This window comes from Peromyscus californicus, unplaced genomic scaffold (assembly GCF_007827085.1).
Source record: "Peromyscus californicus insignis strain IS unplaced genomic scaffold, ASM782708v3 Scaffold_10__1_contigs__length_136768540, whole genome shotgun sequence".
NCBI classification, from domain to species: Eukaryota; Metazoa; Chordata; class Mammalia; order Rodentia; family Cricetidae; genus Peromyscus; species Peromyscus californicus.
In genome coordinates, this window is record NW_026294391.1 from 132,663,706 (window position 1) to 132,688,462 (window position 24,757).

Sequence of the window (24,757 nt, forward strand, 5' to 3'; positions counted from 1 at the left end):
AATAAAATTAAACCTGAGACCAGTTACTGGGGTGAATGCTGGAAGATTAGAGAAGCAGAACAAGCCACAGCTACCTCACCTTGCCAATTCTTCAGCTGATCCTGTTTTCTCAGACTGGATGCCTCTGAGTCCTCATCCAGAATGAATTTCAGCTGAACTCCTGCTCATAAGCCTGAAAGCTTAACCAGCCAAATGCTTCTAGTTCCTGGTCTTCATGCCTTATATACCTTTCTGCTATCTGCCATCACTCCCTGGGATTAAAGGCTCACTTCTTGGGATTAAAGGCATGAGTCACCATGCCTGGCTGTTTCCAATGTGGCCTTGAACTCACAGAGATCCATGCCTCCAAAAGGCTAGGATTAAAGGTATGAGTTCTACCATTTTCTAGCCTCTGTATCTAGTGGCTGTCCTGTTCTCTGACTCCAGATAAGTTTATTAGGGTGCACAATATTTTGGGGAACACAATACCACCACATTTCCCCTTTTTGTCTAAAATTTTAAAAAGCGTATAACTAATACAAAAAAAACTATCCAATAAGTATGTAAAATATATACAGTCAATAATTACATTAATGATGTCTAGTCCATTAACATTTGACAGATTCAGATAAAAACTCCATTATATATATTAACAATGTCCAGTCCAGTAACATTTGATAAACTCAGACAAAAAATTTCATTACTTATCCTATTTAAAACAAGAAGTTCCTTTTAAAAAGTATATTCAATAATTGACCTTTTTATCTTATCATATCCATATTCTCTCTTTTTCTTTTCATAATAGATTCCATAATCTACCTTTTGTCATTTTTGTATCTTCCCCTTTTTCTTTTTAGAGTAGATTCAATTATCTACCCATTTATCTTATTATTTCTTTATCTTTTTTCTCAGAGTAGAGTCAATGATCTACCTCATATCTATAATCTCTTTTTCTTTTTCTTTTTTTAAACAAAAACTCTGAATCTAACCTCCTTGTTCAGCTTTTTTCCTGACCATTAATAATTAACAACTTGTAACCAACCATTGTAAACAACGACAATATCCAAAACTCATTAAACAACCAAAAACCTCCCATCCCACCTCTTGGGAATGTGGGCATTGTTTTCTTAAAATTCCTTCCTGCTTTCTGGAGGTGAAGACATCTTTAGGGGATCCTGAAAAGAAATGTTTGGGTTAATTGTGAAGTCCTGTATCATTTGTCTAGTCACTGCATAATGAGAAAATGCAGGGCTTGTTTCAAGTCCTTGTTCAAGTAGCCTGTCAGGCTGGATCATCTCAAATAGCCATCTTGAAATTGTCCTGAATAATTTGTAGTCCAAAGTTGATTTTTCCATGGTGTTAATCAGCTTAATGGCTTTATCATAGTCCATGTGGAATCATCTTTGTGGGGTCCTATCATCCTTTTGAAGATTTCAAAGTTGCTGTTAGGCTTGGTCATGGTTCCCTGTAGATATTTTTGTGTGTGTTCCTCCTCTGTGGTTTGGAGTAATCACAGTCTGATAAATTCTGTCTCTTGGAACCATAAATGTTCTTCCCTAGAAGAGAAAATCTTCACAGCAATTTCTTCCCACCATTTGTCTTGCCAAACTTTTCCAAACTGACCTTTGCTAATGCTTTCTTGTAACATGATGGTCCTGGCAATTTTTCTCTGAACAAGCAGCAGTAAGCCCTTCATCCCAGCTAGCAGCATCACCACAGTTACCAACACAATGAGAAGGAGCCAGCAACTTGGAGCAGCAGCTGCTGCCTCCATGGTCCCACTGCCACCATTTGTCTCCTTAGCAAGCCCCCTGGACTGGCCTCAAAGTCAGGATCCTCCTGCCTCTGCCTCCTTCAGTAAATCCTACTGACGTGCACCACCACAACTTGCTGAGAGTAGCTGGGGCCTGAGCTGGGGCCCACAAGGCCACAGGCAAGCAGCTTTTTCATGAATTCGTACCACAAACGTTGGGCACCAGATGTTGCAGGAATCTTAAAAGGAATAATTAATAATCAAACCTCAGGCCAGTTATTGGGGTGAATGCTGGAAGATCAGAGAAGCAGAACAAGCCACAGCTACCTCACCTTGCCAATTCCTCATATGATGCTGTTTCCACAGATTGGATGCCTCTGAGTCCTCATCCAGAATGAATCTCAGCTGAACTGCTGGTCAAAAGCCTGAAAGCTTAACCAGCCAAATGCTTCTAGTCCTGGTCTTCTCACATAATATACCTTTCTGCTATCTGCCATCATTCCCTGGGATTAAAGGCTCACTTCTTGGGAATAAAGGTATAGCAGGAATCTTAAAAGTTCTTATTAATGAAATCAAAACTGAGCCAGTTATTGGGGTGAACACTGGAAGATCAGAGAGACATAACAAGCCACAGCTAACCTCACCTGACCAACTTCTCAGCTGATCTTGTTTCCTCAGACTGGAAGCCTCTGTGTCCTCATATCCAAACGGCTCTCAGCTGAACTGTGCTGCTCAAAAGCCTGAAAGCTTAACCAGCCAAATACTTCTAGTTTCTGGTCCTCATGTCTTATATACCATTCTGCCTTCTATCATTACTCCCTGGGATTAAAGGCTCGCTTTCTGGGATTAAAGATGTGAGTCACCATGCTTGGCCGTATCCTTAAACAGATGGATTTCTGCCTCTGGAATGCTAGGATTAAAGGTGTGTGCTACCACTGCCTATCCTAAGTATCTAGTGGCTTTTCTGTTCTCTGACACCAAGTAAGTTTATTAGGGTACAATATTTTGGGGAACACAATACCACCACATAAAGGTGTGAGTCACCATGCCTGGTTGTTTCCAGTGTGGCCTTGAACTCACAGAGATTCACAGGGATTTCTGATTCTGGAATTCTAGGATTAAAGGTGTCAGTGCCACAATTTTCTAGCCTCTGTATCTAGTGGTTGTTCTTTTCTTTGATCCCAGATAAGTTTATTAGGGTGCACAATATTTTGGGGAACACAATACCACCACAATGTCACATATTTTAGTTGCAGTAAGCAAGGTCATTTGAAAGGGGATTTTAAACAAGGAATTCCTAGAAAGTAAGTTTATTCAAGGAACAATGACAACAGAATGCCCCTCCCTTGTGGATTATGTACAAAGTGTGGTAAGTGTAAATATTGGACCAATGAATGTAGACTAACAAGGGAAAGATAAGGTAATCCTTTGCCTCTGCCATTGGAAAACTCCGAGAGGGTCATTCTGCAGCAAATAGAGTTCAGAACTTTCCTGCCATCATAGAAGAAACTCCTCCTTCTCAGAGCAATTAAATAACGAAATGCCTATTGGAATAAACCAGGTTGCCCAGGGTGATAGACCTGCTATAGCAGAGAGAACAGGAAATTCAGGAGAAACCACTAAGCAAGATTTTTGACAAACTTCTATAAATGAAATAAGACCAAAATTAAAATTACAAATAAATGGTATTGTCTTGGAAGGTTTAGTAGACAGAGGTGTGGATGTTACAATGATTGCACCAGATTTTGGCATCCAAACTGGCCTACTCAGGAGGTAAATGTTCAGCGGTTAGGAATTGGAACATTATCTCATGTGAAACAGAGTACAAGTGTTGCAGGCTGCAGGAATATATCATAAGAACTCAGCTGGTTATGGCAAAGTCACTACCTGGAGGAATCAGGGAATTCCTCCAGAGGAAACCAAATCCCAAGGAGTTTTTGGTGTTACTTGGCTTGTTATATATCAGCTGTATTCTGTCATGAAAATCATGGGTGCCTTCATAGTTTTCCCAATTGACATTTCCCTAAGAAGGGCTAACAGTGTGGACCGTTCACTCTCTGGACATACACATTCCAGGTATTTGGAGAACTGCCTCAGAAAAGGCTTTCTCTGGAATCAGATTATCTCCCTTAGCCACTTTCAAAGACCAGAGGAAACACCACCCAGGTGGGTGCCCAACTTCTGAGGATAACAATGATAACAGCCCACCTGCAAATCTCCCGACTTAAATTCCACAAGAAGACACTGCCCAGGAGGGCGCCCAACTTCTGAGGACTAACAGTGATAGCAGTCCACAGGCAAGTCTCCTGATTTAAGGTAAATTTCACAAGCAGACACCGCCTAGGAGAGGTGAACGTTAAGTAATAGCTTTACACAATTTAGCTCGGACCCTCCCTTTATATACCGGGACTTCCAGGGCACAGGACAGAGAAGAGAAAAGAGAATGGAAGAACTAGATGGGTAAAAGCTTGAGAAGAACAAACTGAGATGGGGAAGAACTAGATTGAAGGTCTAGAAGAGAGTACTAGAAGAATGAGATGGAAGATGAGGAAGAGTCAGATGGGAAAACCCTAGCTACGTAAGAACAAGGTGAAAAGGACCTAGATGAGGCAGAATTAAGACGAGAGAATTAAGATAGAACTTAAGAGGGAACAGTAGGTAAACAGAGAGAAATCAGGCAAGAAAGGAGCTAGGCATGAGAACAGAACTGAAGCTGTGTATATGTGGATGTTATACCAGAGGAATTAAAGCAAGTGGACTATAGAGCTCGGTGTGTTGAGATTCTATTTTCTGAAAACAGTCCTCGCTGTTAGTAGGTCTCTCTCCTGAGCCCCTGGGATGTATAATATTAAGGCTGGTCCCGCTAATATTATACAAGATACAAGATGGCTCAAATGTATAGGGCCAGAAGAGCAGAGAGGAAAATTAAAGACATATGTGGCTAATATAGCTACGAATTTATTGGGCCATGATCTACTACAACAATGCAATACAAAGATTAATATTACTCCAACCTCAGAAACAAACCAAATACTAACACATGTTTCTGAGAGAAATATTAGGAGGTATTATTATGAAGAGCAGTCACCGGCCATTCAGATTGTACAAGAATAGGGCATAACAACTGCTGATCTTTAAAAGACACCAACAGATCTAACTTTAAAATGGTTAACAGACCAGCCTGTAAGGGTTCAGCAAGGGACTTTAACAACAGAGGAACAGCAAGCCTTGGAAGAGCTGGAACAAGGCAGTTAAATGCTCAGCATATTGAAGAATCAACCAGCCCTCGGAATTCTCCTGTATTTGTTCTTAAAAATAAATCTGGTAAATGGAGAATGGTAACAGACCTTAGAGTAATTAACAAAATAATTCAGCCAATGGGCTCTCTACAATCTGGGATTCCTTTGCCTACTCTATTACCTAAGGGATGGCCTCTTATAGTTATCAATTTAAATGACTGTTCATTCTCAATACCCTTACAAGAAAAAGACAGAGAAAGATGTCTTTTTATACATGTCTTCACCATGCCTATTTATACAAATTCTCAACCGGTTAAGAGATTCAATATGGATCTGTTTGCAGCCTTCTACATGTTGATATCCAGTTATGCCAGCACCATTTGTTGAAGATGCTTTCTTTTTTCCATGGTATACTTTTGACTTCTTTGTCAAAAATTATATGTTCATAGGTGTGCAGATTAATGTCAGGGTCTTCAATTCAATTCCATTGGTCTACATGTCGGTTTTTATGCCAGTACCAAGCTCTTTTTATTACTGTAGCTCTATAGTAGAGCTTGAAGTCATGGATTGTGATGCCTCCAGAGGTTGTTTTATTGTACAGGATTCTTTTGGCTATCCTAGGTTTTTTGTTTTGCCATATGAAGTTGAGTATTATTCTTTCCAGGTCTGTGAAGAATTGTGTTGGTATTTTGATGGGGATTGCACTGAATTTATAGATTGCTTTTGGTAAAATTGCCATTTTTACTATGTTAGTCCTGCCTATCCATGAGCATGGGAGATCTTCCCATTTTCTGACATCTTCTTCAATTTATTTTTTCAGGGACTTAAAGTTCTTGTCATATAGGTCTTTCACTTGCTTGGTTAGTGTTGCCCCAAGGTCTTTTATGTCATTTGTGTCTATTGTAAAGGGTGATGTATCTCTGATTTCCTTCTCAGCCTCTTTGTCAATTGTATATAGGGAGGCTACTGATTTTTTTGAGTTGATCTTGTATCCTGCTATGTTGCTGAAGGTGTTTATAAGCTGTATCAGTTCCTTGGTTGAATCTTTGGGGTCAGTCAAGTATACTATCATGTCATCTGCAAATAGGAAAGACTGCTGGCAATGGTCGAGAGACAGCCCAAACTGACCTACTCTGGTGATGGGATGGCCAAACACCCTAACTGTCGTGCTAGAAACCCCATCCAATGACTGAGGGATCTGGATGCAGAGATCCATGGCTAGGCCCCGGGTGGAGCTCCGGGAGTCCAATTAGCGAGAAAGAGGAGGGTTTATATGAGCGAGAATTGTTGAGACCAAGGTTGGATAAAGCACAGGGACAAATAGCCAAATGAATGGAAACACATGAACTATGAACCAATGGCTGAGGGGCCCCCAACTAGATCAGGCCCTCTGAATGGGTGAGATAGTTGATTGGCTTGATCTGTTTGGGAGGCATCCAGGCAGTGGGGCCGGGTCCTGTGCTCATTGCATGAGTTGACTGTTTGAAACCTGGGACTTATGCAGGGTCGCTTGGCTCGGCCTGGGAGGAGGGGACTAGACCTGCCTGGACTGAGTCTACCAGGTTGATCTCAGTCCTCGGGGGAGGCTTTGTCCTGGAGGAGGTGGGAATGGGGGGTGGATTGGGGAGAAGGGGAGGGGGGCGGGAGTGGGGAGAACAAGGGAATCCATGGCTGATATGTTGACCTGAATTGTATTGTAAAATAAAATAAAAAAAAAGTGCAGAAATTGATCACAATAAATAATACCCCAAATTAAAAAAAAGAGAGAGAGAGATATCAATAGAGGATCCTCCCACATGGAATGTAGAATAGCTCAAGCCTGTGCCAATTTTTTGTATAACAGCCATTGGAAGTGATATGTAAAAAAATTCCTAAATCTATAATTTATCTTGTATGGATGATATTTTACTAGCTGACTCAAATGGAGATACTTTAGAAAGAATGTTTGAAGAAGTAAGAAAATTTTGCCTTGTTAGAGATTACAAACTGCTCCTGAAAAGATACAAAGAGGAGATTCTATCAATTATTTGGGATATAAAATAGGTCTACAAAAAATTAGACCTTAAAAGGTACAAATTAGGAGAGATCGATTACAGACTCTTAATGATACATTTCTCATAAACGAACTATTGCTGGGGTAAAATATGATGAACTGAGTAAGTTGTTCAAAATCTTAGAAGGTGATAAAGACTTAAATAGTCCAAGAGAATTAATTATCACCTGAAGCTGGGAAAGAATTGGCCTTGGTAGAAAAGAAAGTACAGGAACGAAATGTGGATTGTGTCGATCCAAAGCAGGATTACATTTTGGTTATTTTACCCTCTAGACATTCTGTTACAGGAATTTTAATGAAGAGGGAAGATATTATATTGGAATGGATATTTTTACCAAATAAACACAGTGAAAAATTAAAAATTTATTTGGAAAAGATCTCTGACTTGATTTTGAAAGGAAAATTGAGACTTGGTCAATTAGCAGGAATAGACCCAGCAGAAATTGTAGTACCTTTAAATAAAGATGAAATTGACAAATTATGGGCAAAAAGTGAACCTTGGCAAAGAGATTGCAGTAATTTTTGGGAGAGATTAACAGCAAATATCCCAAAAGTAATAGAATTCAACTTATAAAGAGAGCGGATTGGATTCTGCCTCAAATTGTTTGGGAAACACCCATATCTGGAGCCTGTACATTTTATATAGATGCAAACAAACAAAGAAAGGCAGGTTACATATCATAAATTTTAAGTAAAGTGGTTCAAAGTCCTTATAATTCAGTTCAAAAATCAGAATTGTATGATATTCTGTTGTTATTAATGGATTTTTCTGAACCTCTCAACATAGTTACTGAACTCTCAGTATGCTGAAAGGGTGGTGTTACATATTGAGACTGCAGAACTTATCAATGATGAGTCAGAATTAACTTCACTATTTATTAAGTTACAAGATATAATCAGGAATAGGAAGCATCTTTTATATATAACTCATATCCAATCTCAAATGCCATGACCTCTAGCACAAGGTAATGATGAGATCAATAAATTATTGCTAGTAAATGTGCTGGAGGCCTCATAATTTCATAAAAAACATCATGTCAACAGTAAGGGTTTAAAAAAAGTTTTTCCTTAACCTGGAAAAAAGCCAAGAAAATTATAAGGAAATGTCCTCCTTGTTCTTTCTACAATCAGACTCTGATACCAGCAGGATGTAACCTAAAGGGTATTCAGAGGAATGAATTCTGGCAGAGGGATGTGTTTTATTTTGCAGAATTTGGAAAACTGAAATATGTATACCACACTATTGATACTTACTTAGGATACCAATGGACAACCGCTTTGAGTTCTGAAAAAGCTGATTCTGTAATCATGCATTTGCTACAAGTTATGGACATCATGAGTATACCTGCACAAATTAAAACTTACAATGCTCCAGCTTATGTCTCTGGTACAATGAAACAGTTTTTTACTTATTACATTATACAGCATATTACAGGTACATCACATAATCCTACAGGACAAGCAGTCATAGAAAGAGCATATCAAATTCTAAAGGATATGCTAAATAAACAAAAACGGGTAACTAGAACTCCCAGAGATAAATTACATAATGCTCTATTAACTTTGAATTTTCTCAATTCTAATGAGAAAGGAACAATGGCTAAGAGAGACATTGGATAATAGAAAAAACTACAGAATTAAATCAACCTAAATACTTTAAAGGTGTGCTGACCTCATAATGGAAACCAGGATATGTATTACATTGGGGGCGAGGTTTTGCTTTTGTTTCTACAGGAGAAGAAATGCTGTGGATACCATCAAAATTGATAAAAGTTCGATTTGAACAAGAGAGACCTCTTAATTAGAAGAGGTGTTAGTTCATCGACCAGCATGACCATTTGATTTAAACTAACTTATACCACTAACAAATGCTTTTCATTTAATCAGATATAACTTGCTAAAAGGGAACCACCCCAAAGTTAGGCTTGGGGAAGGATTTTTGTTTTTGTCTTTCAGGAGAATGAAGGCTAAGGAATCTGCAGAAGACTGGACAAATGAGACATCTGAAGAAAAAAGAACAAATCTTCCAGAAAAAATGTTCCAAGGAAAAGAGTAAATTGACCTGTTGGTATATCACATATAAAATTTTTTAAGTCTTCCTAAATGTTTGTTTCTGCTCTTCTCTACAGACACTTAACACAAATGGTCTTTTTGTAGTTCCAATTCAATTAAAAATTAAAGCTGGCTTTGGAGTTGGAGAATGGCTCTCTCCTTCTCTTTACCCAAGCTTGTTGTTAAAAGGAAAATGCAAAATCTCTGTATCATGTCAGAAGAAAGAGACATCTGATATGAGACAGAAGAAAACCAAAAAATTGAGGGACTATGTAGTGGGTAGCTATTCCATCTTCACGATTGGGCACCTTTTGGAATGACCTCTCCAACATGCCATCTACCCATGTTCCAGACTTCTCTGGATTTTAGTATATGTTTCTTGTTTGATATTGTTTGTGTTGGTTGTAGTTCCATTTTATCTAGGTCATTATCCCTTATTATTCCTGGACAATATTTGATAATCATTCCTATTGTATACAGCTTTGTATTAGGTTAGAACTTTCTTATTTAGACAAAAGGGGGAAATGTAGTGGGTAGCTGTTCCAGCTTTGACCTGGAAGTACTACCCGTATTGAGGTTTCCAGTAACTGTCATGCCTACGAGGTGGGGCCAAGAGAGGAGCCCTTAAGACCTGAGATCCCTTGCCGGGCGGTGGTGGCACATGCCTTTAATCCCAGCACTCGGGAGGCAGAGCCAGGCAGATCTCTGTGAGTTTGAGGCCAGCCTGGTCTACAAAGTGAGTTCCAGGAAAGGCGCAAAACTACAGAGAAACCCTGTCTTGAAAAACCAAAAAAAAAAAAAAAAGTGTAGATGTAATTCAGTGTAGATGTAGATATCAGACAAGAACACAGAGCCGATTCAGAGAAGAAAGCCAAGAGGTCAGAGCCAAGAGCCTCACCCTTCCTGATTCAGGGATCCTCCTCAGCCAAGAGAGCTCTCCGAAAGAGGAGCCCTCCTTCCTGTGTGTCTGTCTCTAAGTCTCTCTGTTCTGGCTTCTGATTGGTTGTAAACCCAATCATGTGACTGCCTCGTCACTGCCTGTATGTACCGCCCTCCAGGTCCTTAAAGGCGTATGCCACCACTGCCACGCACTTGCTATGGCTCTAATAGCTCTGACCCCCAGGCAACTTTATTTAAAATACCACCACAAAAAAGACCTGAGATCCGGATGTGCTGGCTTGCTTGGTTCCTGGATCATGGAGGCTGGAGGTAGACCAAGCAGAGTTCTCCAGATAACACCACTGGACTGCATTACACCTTTCCCAGACTCTGTAATCTATCCCTTCACTTGTGAGTTACCCCACAAAATAAACCTCACTTTTAACTACATAGAGTTGCCTTAATATTTCTACCAATAGGACTATTCTATTGCCACTAATCACAATCCTTTGGTTCTACTTTGATTCTTTTACCTTTTCCTAAGGTATAAATTTTATATCAAAATTTGTAAGATTAATGCATATATATTTTAAGCTTTTGTTATATTAATCGTCATATAGAGTACTAACTAATTCTACAAAATAGGCTTCATTTAGCTGCCTATACATGTTTTTGTGTTGAGATCTCTATCAGTTTTCTGCAGGGAATCATGACCAGGCCTAACAGTGAATATGAAGTCTCCAGAAAAATGATGGAGTCCCACAGTGATGATTCCACATGGACAATAATAATACCACTAAGATGACAAACATCACCCAAAGATCAGCTTTGGGCTACAAATTGCTCAGAACAATTACAAGATGGCTAGCTGAGATGATACAGCTTCACAGACTATTCAAGGACTTGAGATAAGTCATACACTTTTGCATTATGCAGAGGTTGGACAACAAATGATACAGCTTTTGGTGATATTATGTTCCCCAAAATATATTGTGCAACCTAATGAATTTATCTGGGGTCAGAGAACAGAACAACCACTAGACAGACATAGAGGCCAGAAAATGGTGGCACTCACACCTTTAATTCTAGCCTTCTGGAGGTAGAGATTCATCTGGATCTCTGTGGGTTTAAAGCCACACTGGAAACAGCCAGGCATGGTAACTCATGCCTTTAATCCCATGAAGTGAGCCTTTAATCCCAGGAAGTGATGGCAGAAAGCAGAAAGGTATACAAGGCTTAAAAACCAGGAACTACCGGTTAAGCTTTTAGGCTTTTGAGCAGCACAGTTCAGCTGAGATTCATTCTGGATGAGGACTCAGAGGCTTCCAGTCTGAGGAAACGGGATCAGCTAAGGAACTGGCGAGGTGAGGAAGCTGTGACTTGTTCTGCTTTTCTGATCTTCCAGCATTCACCCCAATACCTGGATCTGGATTTGTTTTTATTAATAAGACCCTTTAGGATTCATGCTACAATAGCTACCACCCCAGAGCTTGACAATTAACCCCCAAATTTTTCTTTTCAGGATCCCTAAAGATGCTTTCACCTACAAACAGTAGGAAGTAATTTTAGGAACACAACGTCCATATTCCCAAGAAGTGGGGTGGGTGGTTTATGGTTTTTCAATGGTTTTTGGTTTGGGAGAGTTGTCATTGTTTAGGATGTTTGGTTACAAGTTGTTATTGTTAATGGTCAGGAAAGAGGCTAAACAAAGATTAGATTTAAGGTTCTTGTTTGAAAAAAAAAGAAAAAAAGAGGATATAGATAAGAGGTAGATTATTGAATATACTCTGAAAAAAGAGATATAAAAATGATAGAATAAAGGGTAGATTATTGAATCTACTCTAAAAAGAAAAAAGAGAGGATATAGATATGATATAGATAAAAAGGTAGATTATTGAATCTACTTTAAAAAGACAACTACTAGTTTTAAATACTTTACATTGGATTGGATTTTTTATATATTGTGTACACATAATATATATATTGAGATTTATATTGTTAGAAAATGCTGCACATATATTTCTAATCTTGTTCAAGATATTGTACCTATACAGTTCTTTTAACAATGTAGTGCAATTTGCTAATCCTTGAATGTTATTATTACCCACAATTAGAATATAAAGAAATGAAAGTTAGTAGTTAGACATAATAATTGAACTTGTAATCATATTAGGTATGTTTTCAGGGTCAAGCAGAGATATATTTTAGATAGACAGGTCATCTTCAAACCCTTCAATGATCTACAGAATATGGCATTTAAAATGTTTTAATAACATACATTTTTTTGTTATGACTATGAGACATGTCTGCTCATGGCAGCACCAATATACTTCAGAAAAGATATGGGCATTGAAGAAACTGCTTATGGAGTTAATTTTCATTATTACAAAAGTCAGCCACTGGGCAAAAAAGTGCCCTCACATTGATTGCTGACAGTATGCTATCCAAAATGGACAAACAGGATACAAAACAAAGGACTACTGATCCTTGCCAAGACAAGCATGGTTGCAGCTTTGGCAACAGGCATCCTCTGAGGGCAGGACAATATGACACCATTGCTGAAGTGGCTTTGCAATCCAGAAAAGGTACAGTGGCTCTTTCTTTGAATGCAGCTGAACAGGTATTAGAAGGATGGCTTCTGGTGTGCAGTGGAACAGTAGCTGAAACAGTTGTTCTTGAAGGAGTAACTAGGCTGATGGAGTCTAACCTCTCAATGGTAGACTGGCATTTAATAAAAGAAATGGAGCCACCCATAATCCAAGAAGAATGGGCAGCTGAATTTCAAAAACACCAGCAATTTCCAGAATTTAAAATCCTGAATCATGACAGGACATTGGCGGAATTCAAGTTTGTCTGGTACATGGACTACTCACACCGAATGTGAGGTTGAGCTGTAGGCCTTGTGTACATCCTACTTCACAAATGAGTCTGTCAGATACACTAAGTCTATAGGCTGAATATGATGCCCCAATGTGCAGAGAAACCTTGGGTGACTGTCCAGGCAGCTGGCTGTTTCTGTCAACTCACATTTTTTTTTTTGCAAGCTGCTTGTTTGCGCTTCCTGTTTTACTAGGTAATATTATTTCCTGCTTGGGCCTCTGAGGGAGTTGAAGATTAGATAGTTGTAGTTACAGTTTTCCTTGTTCAGAAAATTCAGAAAAGAAACTCACTAAGAGGTATAAAGTGTATAAGTTTGAAAGACATCATAAGATAGTTTTCTGTTGGTAATATAAGTTATGATAGAAAGTAAATTAGGTACATTTGGAACTCACCAAAATGGATAGATAATGGAATATTTTCTCTGAATTTGTCAAATGCCAATGGACTAGACATTGTTTAGGTATTTACTGCTTGTATATATTGTATATAATTATTGTACTTATTGTATATAGTTTTTCTTATATTAGTTATAACCTTTTTTATTTTTATTAGACAAAAAAGGGGAAATGTGGTGATACTTTATTTGTGCTTTAATAAAATAAAGCTTGCCTGGAAAACAGAAGAAAACCAGCCACTATAGTAAATACAAAATTCAGGCAGCACACTCCCTTAATCCCTGAGCAGACAGGTCTCTGTGTGTTCAAGGCCACACTAGGGAACAGAGCCAAGTGTAGTGACACATGCCATGCCTTTAATCCCATTACCAACCATAGAGACCTGGAGGTCTGTACAGACAGATAGTGACAGAGCTGTGTAGGAAGAGGAAGTGAGATATCTAGGCTAAGAGAGAAAGGGCAGAAAAACAAGGCATATAAAACCTGGGTAGACAGGAAGTCATGCATTTGGAAACTGCAGAGTTGGTGAGGTAAGGTTGGCTGGTGACCTATTTCCCTGATCTAAGGCATTCACCCCTATATTTGGCTCCATTTTTTTTTATTTAATAAGACCTTCTAAGCTTCATGTTACACATGGGCATTGTTGTCTTGTTGAGGGCATCCCTGGTAATGATGGCAGAAAATATATTGCCTAGTGACATTGTGTGTGCTTCAGTTTATATAAGTAAATTCTATGAACAGAAATAAATTAAAGTGGAATAAATGAAAATACAAAGAATATAAAGGAACCCAAAAGCTGACTACTTGAAAAGATGAATAAAATTAACAAAGCTCTAGTCTAGAAAGACAGACAAATTTAAAAAGAATAATAAATAACAAGAATTACCAATATTGGTAGTCTAATTAGAATTTCATTGAAGACATTGGAGAAAACATAAGAAAAAGAGAGTAATAAGACATATATATTCATATAAACTCAAGAACTTAGATGATAAAGAATTCCTTTAAAATAAAGCCAAACATTAACAAACCTTATATACAAATGAAATGAAAATTTTCAAGTAAATTTTAAATGGAAAATTGCAAGTGGATTAAAATTATTAAAATATTGAGAATTTCACATATGTATACTGTTAGGGTCCTGGAGAAGTCCCACAAAAGACTACCATCCACATATGCAATCAGTAAATGAGTTTATTACCTCAAGAAAGATTCCAGCATACTGGAACAACCATCCTACACAAAGGCAAAATGGCAACAACCTTGGAGAGGGATATGTGGGCTCCTCAGTTAGGTCATTTTAGATATGATTGGTTTAAGGAAGTGGCAATCATACTAGTACATTCTAATTGGCTAGAGCTAGCAAGGACTGGTTAAGGCTACAGCTTTTCCATTTTGGGGCATACCTGGGCAAGTTCCAAGCTTTGTCCTTATTTGATTATCTCCTTGAGCTGTTGTGGCTAAGTCTGGTGGCCTAGTATGCACTGACTCTGGGGGCTGATTCAGGCCTGGCACTGCACATACCAGGCCTCCTTGTCCTTGCTGTTGGGGATGCTGGAGATTAATTCTCCTTTGTTTGTGACTCTTCCTCAGAAACTACCTGCTCAATTCCAAGAAGCAGGGACTGAGGGCTAGTTCTTAACTGTATTATTAGGGCAGGCTGTCATGATATTTGCCTGGTCCTCTCATACAGAACTGTGTTTTGATCAAATCATCACCCATTACCTCACTTCCAATTCTTACCATATCCTCCCCACCACCTTTCTCTCCAAATTCCACATACTCTTCATTTTTAAAATGCACTAAGTGCTTCCTATATGTGCTTGGAGCACAGGGTTTTGAAAGTTATCCTATTTACTCCTCAACTGTAATCTGAAGGCCAAAATGTCTATAATTGGGTTCCACATGTTTCTATGGTGCATTTATTAAGAACCCTATATCTAGAATGTATTTTCAGTTCAGCTTGTGCTGTCACCCTGGGTTGTGATAGTGTGGCCATCTCCCATCTAGGAACTAAATGTGGATACAGAAGTGTCTTTGGCATGGTATAGACTGCCTGCTAAGTTCTTTTCTTTTTTTTTTCAAGACAGGGTTTCTCTGTATAACAGTCCTAGCTGTCCTAGATCTCACTCTGTAGATCAGCCTGGCCACAAACTCGGAGATCCACCTGCCTCTGCATCCCAAGTGCTGGGATTAAAGGTGTGCCCCACCACCACCCAGCTAAATTCTTGTCTTTGTATCCATAGATAGTATAGCTCTCAACCCTCAGCAGAGAAGTTGCTTTTGTGCTGTAGATAGATATTAATAGTGACCCACAACTGATTGATGTGCTGAAAATAAGAGACTGTTGATTTCTCATTTCTAAGTGGAACATCTATATCACATCTCTTCCTGAAAGGCTCAAAGAATATCACTAAATAGGAAGCAAAAATATTCTTAGAGTTAAAAGTAGTAAATTTCTGAAGGAAAACATTTTTTGTTAGATATTACAGGGCTGTTGCACACATGTGCATAGTCTGCATTATGAGATCTGCACATGATCAAGCTAGCTCAAATCCTAGCATGGGTGGCTGATGGGCTCATGAAACTCCAACTTAACTGAAGAGCTATTGGGAATTAATTACTCCTGGAGGAGCAAGAATTAGTTTTCAAGATTAAGAGAGGTTACACATGATCCAGTAAATGACCCTACAGCCAGGCATACTTGATGGTAAAATTCTATTGCTAAAGATGCCACATATTGAGACATAGGACATGGAGAAATCAAGGTAGTGTTGATGTGGAATGTTCATCACTACTGGCTAACTCTCACAGTAGTACCAGGTTATATTTATGCTATCAAGGGAGAAAAGTATTCAAAAGTCTTATCTAGCTATGAACCCTATGAACAACAAAAATGACTGGCCTGGCAAGATATGCCCACTAGTTAAATAGTGTCACAAGTGTTAGGGGAGTAACCAGTCACTTTATGATTGGATTTAAAGCCCACTACACTGGATGGAACTCATGCCTGATATATTAACTGTACTAAAAACCTGTGGCTAGCTAAATAGGTCACAGAGGAGAGCCTAATACTGATACTAATATGGCCTGATACTAATGCTAGTATTCTATGATGAAACACTATAACCAAAGCAAGTTATAGAAGAAAAGGCAGATTTTAGGCTTATGGTTCCATAGACATAAAAAAATAAAGTCCATGAGAGAGAAGTTTGGAAGCAAGCACCAGGCATTATGGCAGGAACACCTGAGAGCTAATCTCAAGTCATAAGCAGGAAACAGAGAAAGTGAACTCAAAATGGTGAGAGTGTTTAAACTTTCAAAGCCTATCCCTAGTGACATACTTCTTTGAACTAGATCACATACCCTGTCTTAGTTACACTTCTATTTCTGTGAAGAAACACCATAACCAAGACAACTCTTATAAAGGAAAGCATTTAATTGGTGTGTGGGGGGAGGTGCTTACCTTACAGTTTCAGAGGGTTAGTCCATTATCATCATGGTGGGAAGCAGACAGGCATGGTGCTGGAACAGTAACTGAGAGATCTGCATCCTGATCCACAGACAGCATGCAGGGGGGAAGAGAGAGAGAGAGAGAGAGAGAGAGAGAGAGAGAGAGAGAGAGAGAGAGAGAGAAAGGAGGAGGAGGAAGAGGAGGAGATAGTGGGAGTGGCCAACCAATAACTGGTCCAGCCTGAGACCCATGCCATCAGAGCAAACCTACCTCTGACACTGCTTGGAGAGCCAGGACCTAGAAGCTGGATTGCCCAGAGACCTAGAATAGAACCAAACACAACTGGAACAAAAATATGTTATTGTAATGATGCCTAATGATACTCTGCTATACTCAAAGATTGGTACCTAGCCCAATAGTCATCAGCGAGGCTTCATCAAGCAACCGGTAGAAACAGATGCAAAGACCCATAGTCAAACATTAAGCTGAACTCAGGATATCCTGTGGAAGAGAGGAAGGATTGTAGAAGCCAGAGGGTAAAAGACACAAGAAAACCCACAGAATCAACTAACCTGGGTTCATAGGCACTTACAAACACTGAACCGACAACCAGGGAGCCTGCATGGGACTGATGTAGGCCCTGTGCATATTATGTGACAATTGTGTAGCTTGGTTGTGTTGGTATTGTATTCTCCAAAATATTGTGCACCCTAATAAATTTATCTGGGGTCAGAGAACAGGCAGCCACTAGATACAAAGGCTAGAAAATGGTGGCACTCACACCTTTAATCCTAGCATTCCAGAGACAGAAATCCCTCTGGATCTCTGTGAGTTCAAGGCCACATTGGAAACAGCCAGGCATGGTGACACATGCCTTTAATCCCAAGAAGTGAGCCTTTAATCCCAGGGAGTGATGGCAGAAAGGCAAGATATATAAGGCGTGAAGACCAGGAACTAGAAGCATTTGGCTGGTTAAGCATTCAGGATTTCGAGCAGCAGTTCAGCTGAGAGCCATTGGGATGAGAACACAGAAGCTTCCAGTCTAAGGAAACAAGACCAGCTGAGAAGTTGGCCAGGTGAGGTTAGCTGTGGCTTGTTCTGTCTCTCTGATCTTCCAGTGTTCAACCCAATACCTGGCTCAGGTTTGATTTTATTAATAAGAACTTTTAAGATTCCTGCTACACTTGGTCTTCTTGTAGGACTCCCAACAGTGGTAGCAGGGTCTGTCTCTGACTCTTGCTGGCTTTTGGGACCCTATTCCTCATACTGGGTTACCTTGCCCAACCTTAATGTAAGGTGAGGTGCTTAGTATTACTACAACTTGATATACTGTAGTAGTTGGGGTTTCTATTGCTGTGAAGAAACATCAAGACCATGTCAACTCTTATAAAGAAAAATATTGAATTGAGGTGGTGGCTTACAGTTTCAGAGGTTTAGTCCATTATCATCACAGTGGGATGTAAATGTAGCAGCATACAGGCAGATATGGTGCTGGAGCAGTAGCTGAGAGTCTTACATCTTGTAGGCAACAGGAAACAGTTTGAGACACTGGGTGGTATCTTGAGCATATATGAGACCTCAAAGCCAACCTCCACAGTGACATACTTCCTCCATCAAGACCACACCTACTCCACAAGGCCACACCTCCTAATAGTACCACTCCTTTTGGGAACCATTTTCTTTCAAGCTACCACATATACTATGTTTTGTCGATATCCATGGGAGGTCTGCCCTTTTCTAGATAGAAATAGAGAAGTAGATGCAGGGGCAGAGGAGAGGTAGTGGGAGGGACTGGGAGGAGAAGAGGGAAGGGAAACAGCAGTCAGGTTATACAAAAAGAAAAAAGAAAAAAAATGTGGTTTGTTTCCCCAATGAGATTCCCATGGAGGAATCTAAATTTTCATTTGCAAGTGGCTAATTTTGTAAAACGGAGCATGAGAGGCCCTAGCAAGTTTGAACCAAGGTACCTGGTGGGTGAAGGAGACACATCATGCAGACACAGAGAGCTGTGGCGTGGTACAGTGGAAAGTTACTCACACCATTCAGACATAACATCCATGTGGAGAGTTGTTATTATTAAAGGGAGAGTGGAGAGGGAATACAGAGAAGGAGAGAGAGTGATAAAAAGAGGGAAAGACAGAGAAAGAGAAAGAGAGGGAAAAAGAGAAAGCAGAGGTATGCACTATGTCATGACAAGAGAGAGAGGGGAAGGAAGAGGGAAGAAGAAGGAAAAAGGAGGAGGGGCTTTCTCTTAAAGCGGACTTGAGGTAAGATGACATCAGGACACTTAGCGAGTCCCCAGTGGGTGGGCAAGAATGCTAACAGCTATCAATTGGCGATAGCTTCTGGGTTAGATGGAGCTGTGTCTATTTCTTTATTTGTGCCATTTCTTAGGCTCTTTTCCTTCTGTTTGTTTTGTCCTACTCTTATGCGTATATTTTTGTTTTATCATATTAGATTGTATCATATCAGATTATATTTTATTATTATCCCTTAGCAGCCTATTTGTTTTCTAATAAGATACAGAAAGGGGGTAGATCTGGATAGGAGGGAAGAAGTGAGAGTAGTAGAGGGATGGGAAACCATAAATCAGGACATATAATATGAAAATAACCTATTTTCAATAAAAGAAAAAATAATAATAAAAGGAAAGGGGAAAATGTTATTATATTATAATCTCAAAAATGAGAAAATTATGTATCATCTATCAGTAGTCTTCAAAATCTAAAACCATCAATGTATTAGATAATTGATTAAGTCAGAGTCTTCATGATTTAATCATCTCTGAAAAATGCCATCACAAACACACATTGATGTGTATTTCATTAATCTTCTAGGTATCTTTCAATCAAATTAAGTTGTCAATCAAAATTTAACCATCACAACTTCATATCAATGGGAAATTAGTTTCTGGAACTTCCACAGGTACCAAAATCCATGAATGTTCAAGTTCCTCACATAAAATAGGGTAGTAGTTACATGGAATCCTAAGGTATAGTTCTATGTATTCTTATTTTAGATGGATTATAACACTAAATATATATATATATATATATATATATATATATATATATATATATATATATATATATATATATATATATATTATACACTACATAGTTTATGAAATGGCAAAGAAAACACCTGAAACTATCCAATACAGGCACGTATTTTTCTGAATATTATCAAGTGAAGGGCATGGCTTCCAGAGTCTACAATGATGACAGTTCAGCAATTTAGCTTCCTGCTGGAGGTCACAATAGTGAGGACAAGAAAGGTCTTATACTGTTGGAAAGTTCAGGGTCTGGACACAAATGCTGACTACAGCAAAAAGCCAGCTCTTAAGGAACAAACAGAAGGAAATGGGAGTATTACAGATTTACAATGTCTACAGACAATCCCAAAGTATATGTACTTCTTACTTGAATTGTTTTCTCATCTTGTATGAGTGCTTTAGGCAGAAGATCCTTTGTATCACCTAATAGCCATTGTGTAGAGCCAAAAGAGCTCTGTCCTTAAGAGTCAAAGGGTCTAGAAATCTGTAAAGAAAAGACCTTACTTCAGCTAGTTAACTGTTCGCCTTCCTTCACAATGTCACTTCTTTCTACTCTTACTGTTCACTGCTTTTAAAGCAATTTTATCCAGGGAACATTGAAGCTCTATGAAGGTAGTGCTGATATTTATATTGTTAACTGCTGTATTTCTGGTGCTTCTCCAAGTGTCTTGTACAGTTCACGTTCAGTAAATTTTTATGAATAACAACCAATGATTCTGAGATTAAAACCATTGTACTCTGTTAAAGTGAATTAATGTGTCAAGCTTAAGGTACACATATACTTACAGATACTGTGTATTGATTGAGGCAAATTTAAAAACAAACTTTCATGTTCTCCTTTTTAAAAAAGTCCAAGGGTTACCATTGAGCTAAAAGCAAGGGAACAATCTCGGCTCTTCCCAGTATCTTCACTTCTTAGACAGGGAGGGAAATTCCTAATGATAGGAGCTTCAGGGTCATCACCTGGGAAGGGGATGTGATAAAGCCTGCCATAAGGACTGCTGAAACATGTGTCCAGATTGTAAAGCCCCTGGTGCAGCGTCTTGTGTGAAAAGTGGGTGGCTGGTATTTCCCTTAGTATTTGTGTTGCTAATCTTTTTATTTATTTATTTTTATTGAAAATAGATTTTTTTCATAAAATATATTCTGGGTTGCCCTTCCCACAATTCTTCAGAACATAGAGAAAATGCAGTTCAGCAAGACAGGGAATAGCTAACCAGCCACAGTGAAATTTCATTAATAAAAGTAAATTAATCACTTCTCATGTGAGAATCTGGGTGTGGATTAATTTCCACCACAAAGAAACTTCTTGAGCGGGAATCAAGTACCAGTTTTTCCCTTCTTTTCCACCCAAATTACTATGTTCAATCTTTTACCAACTTCACAAACCCAATGCCTCTTTACAGTTGACTAAATTGCACTGGCAATGTCTGAATTAAAATGTTATCTCAGTAGTGGGCCAAAGAGGTCCTGGCCGGGATTTCCAGACCTTGCATTCCCGTGATTCTTCCTTACCTGTTAGGAATCCCTTGCAGAGGGAGGGGGTAAACCATGCAGTATGCAGGGCAGAGTCAGCTGTAGATGTATCCAACCTTCCCATCAAACAATAAACACAGAACCAATGCAAAGAAGAAAGCCAAGAGGTCAGAGCCAAGAGCCAAAACCTTACCCTTCCTCCTGCAGTGGTCCTACCTCTCCGAACCAGAGCTACCCCTGTGTTAAAGTCTTTATATAGAGTTCCTGTCCTGCCTTCTCATTGGTTGTAAACCCAACCACATGACCGCCTCCTCACAGCCTGTCTGTATAGGCCTCCAGGTTTTCCATGATTGGTATTAAGATTAAAGGCATGTGTATCCAATAATGGCTGTATCCCTGAACACACAGAGACTTACCCAGCTCTGCCTACTAAGTGCTGGAATTACAAGCGTACGCTACCACTGCCCTGCTTTCCTATGGCTTGCTAATAGCTCTGACCCCCGGGCAACTTTATTTATTAACATACAAATAACATTTTAATACAAATAAAATATCACCATAGTCAGCTGTTACTCCCATCCTTGCCCCAGGACAGGACTCCTCTGTGCATATTTTGGGTTTGTGTTTTAAGATGATTGCATGTGCTATTCAATTGTTCTATGAGACACTCCCAATCTGATTACTGCTGCAGTGTCCACCTCCAAAAAAGAATGTTGTGATCAGTTTTTACTTCTCTCAGCCTGAAAACAGTCACACCTCCCAAGGGCCTGTCCTTGGCTACTTTGTAGTTTCATTAAATCAACTCCCCAAACTCCCAAGCTGCCTTGGTTTATAACATCAAAACTGTGCTGCTCCCCCCAGGAGACCCCTCTGCAGCCCTCCTCCTGTACTAGTGTTTGTGGTCTAAAAGGACTTTTCACTGTCTTCCTCACAGGGCTGTGGCTGCTGCACTCATCCCATCTACATGAAAGCATAGATCTGGTTCTCCTATGAAACACTGCTAACAATAGGCCTTGCAAACGCCATATGCTTAGTGCAAGTTTGGAGCATTGGAGCCCACTGACTACATTTTAGGTTAGAATTTAATTAGTTAACCAGAATAAGAGACTAATGATCATAAGGTGATAAAAATGAAAAATTTTATTCTATTCACCAAATTCTTTTCCATAACCTAAGAAATACCAATTCCAACACCATGGTGTCTTGTCACAGATTACAGATCAGATGGAAAGTACCTCAACTTGTTTTACAAAATAGCAGAGCTTTTCAACACGGATGAACAGCAGTAAGTGCATGACTAATACAACCAGGAAGCTTAAAATTTCAGCCTAATGAGCTTTCTAGCAAATGTAGCAACATTTTAGAATATTAAGAGGAACAATTCCTGAGTCACCCAAACACAACAGTAAGAATGGGATAGTTTACACTGTACACCCACCAGCTCTAGAATGAGGGTCCACTGCTTAGATCAGTGACTCCACCTGACCTTATCTGAGTTGGAAACTGCTAGAGCACTAGAATGTGTGCTGGTCAGAGCAGTAGAATCATGTGCCAGGCTTTTCTAGCCTAGGCTCACTCTTCCTCATCTCTTAAAGCCTCTGCATACCAAACTGGATATGATCTGGGATCACTCCCATTGATGCTGGTCAAAAACATCAAAATTTTCATCTTGGTGGTTTCAGCATAGGCTCTTGGGCCCCAGAGGAGCTCATAGGAAGGAGGATGGCTGCCAGACACTTGCCTGTACTCCAGGTACCCTTCTTGTACAAAATCATCAGTGATGAGCTTCCTGGGTTCCCCATATATGAAGTGATCATTCCCAGCATACAAGCCTATGTTATTCAACACATCCCATACCATGTCCTCACTAATACAGTTGCCTTCCATAAATATTATGCTCAGTACCATTATCAGGAGACCTGTCTTGGGTATGCCCTGGATATCAGTCATCATCCCATCATAGGTGAGCTCTAGGGCTATGACAAGGATATAAGTGTGGCCAGCAGGCTCTACTTCCTTCATGTCAATGCCAAAGACTAACTGCATGCATTCTGAGGCTTCTCTAAATATCACAGGGAAGTGGTCCTGATAATTTCTAATGATATTATTCAGCATTTCTGCCTTGGTGACTGGCTCCTTCATTAGATACTTAAAGAGCAGATATTTCACCAACTCATCTACTTTTACATCTATCTCACCTTTAGACAATGAAGCAGCACATGGTAGAGCCTCGGAGGAACCTAGACTCTCCTCAGTTTCAGAGTCTGTACTTAACTGGCTACATGGAGATGAGATCATGGCAGTGCAGGAGGAGCCAGCTCCTGGAGGACTATGAGCAGGACTTGATATCCTGGAAGCAGCAAGCCCCTCCTCTGAGGTGCTTGATGTTAGAGCATAGTAAGAAGAGGAAGAACAGAAAGAAGATGGGAAAGAGGAGGAGCAAGTAGAAGAGGATGAGGAATCTACTTCTATCGAAACTGGAGCACTGATTAGGTCTTGTGTCTCACTTTGGGCCTCAGGCTCTTCCTCAACAATACATCGCCTACGCTTTCGAGGTCTAGGCATGAGGACTCTAGTCTTGAACACCAAGCAGGAACACGGTGATGTAGATCCAGAGACCTAGGGGAAGAAGAAGAGAGTGGAATTATTCATTGTTGACAGTCACCCCACTGGAAATGCTCACAAAGGCCGATAACAGGCTTTCTCTTGGTGATGCTCTAAAGCCACAAGTTTCCTGTCTCCCTGTCAGGTCTGTCTCTTGAGAGACTAAGGGAAGTATGGACAAGTTTCCTCAGAATGCAACTGGCCCAGAGTAGAGGCTTCAGGGTTGCCAGAAGCTTGTATGGGGCTAAGCAGAGTGGGTCTGCTGTTTGAGGCACATGTGACAAATTCACAGTGTGTGCCTCAGCTTTGCCCCAGACACTGCCTGGGCTTGCTTTCCCTAGTGTCTGACCTAAAGAAACCATCTTAGGCCAAGACCCTCCTCTCCTAGTTTCTGTGAGGAATGATGAGGCACCCCATAGCCATAGACTGTAAGGCCAATACTTGACTCCACTCTGAACAGGAGCCTGAACTTCACCGTGAAGAGTTGCTCTACCCTAAAGTGTATGGTTCTCTCTGTGCTTACTTCTCCCTTGTCTCCTATCAGCAACTGGACTCCACCCATCTGCTGGCCTGAGGCAAACACCTGGACCCTTCTCAACTGTTGGCCTGAGGCAAACTCCTGGCCCCTCCTCATCTGCTGATCTGAAGCAACCTCCTGGACCCCTCCCATCTGCTGGACAGAGACAAACTCCTTGACCCTTCCCATCTGCTGCCCTGAAGCAACCTCCTGGACCCCTCCCATCTGCTGACCTGAAGCAAACTCCTGGACCTACCTCCTACACCCCTCCCATCTGCTGGACTGAAGCAAACTCCTGTGTAGATGTAACCAACCGTCTTATTAAATAAGAAACACAAAACCGCCGGGCGGTGGTGGCGCACGCCTTTAATCCCAGCACTCGGGAGGCAGAGCCAGGTGGATCTCTGTGAGTTCGAGGCCA

General features: G+C 40.0%; 1 protein-coding gene across 1 annotated transcript in view; it reads right to left on the reverse strand.

Annotated features, from left to right (window-relative positions):
* Window positions 1-22,332: 22,332 nt before the first annotated feature.
* Gabra3 (gamma-aminobutyric acid type A receptor subunit alpha3) overlaps window positions 22,333-24,757 on the reverse strand; it is a 318,197-nt gene continuing 315,772 nt past the window's right edge. The window contains exon 10 of the mRNA XM_052741044.1: window positions 22,333-23,834. Within this exon, the coding sequence (XP_052597004.1) occupies window positions 22,788-23,834 (1,047 nt within the window). The 3' untranslated portion in view covers window positions 22,333-22,787. The remainder of the gene's footprint in view (window positions 23,835-24,757) is intronic.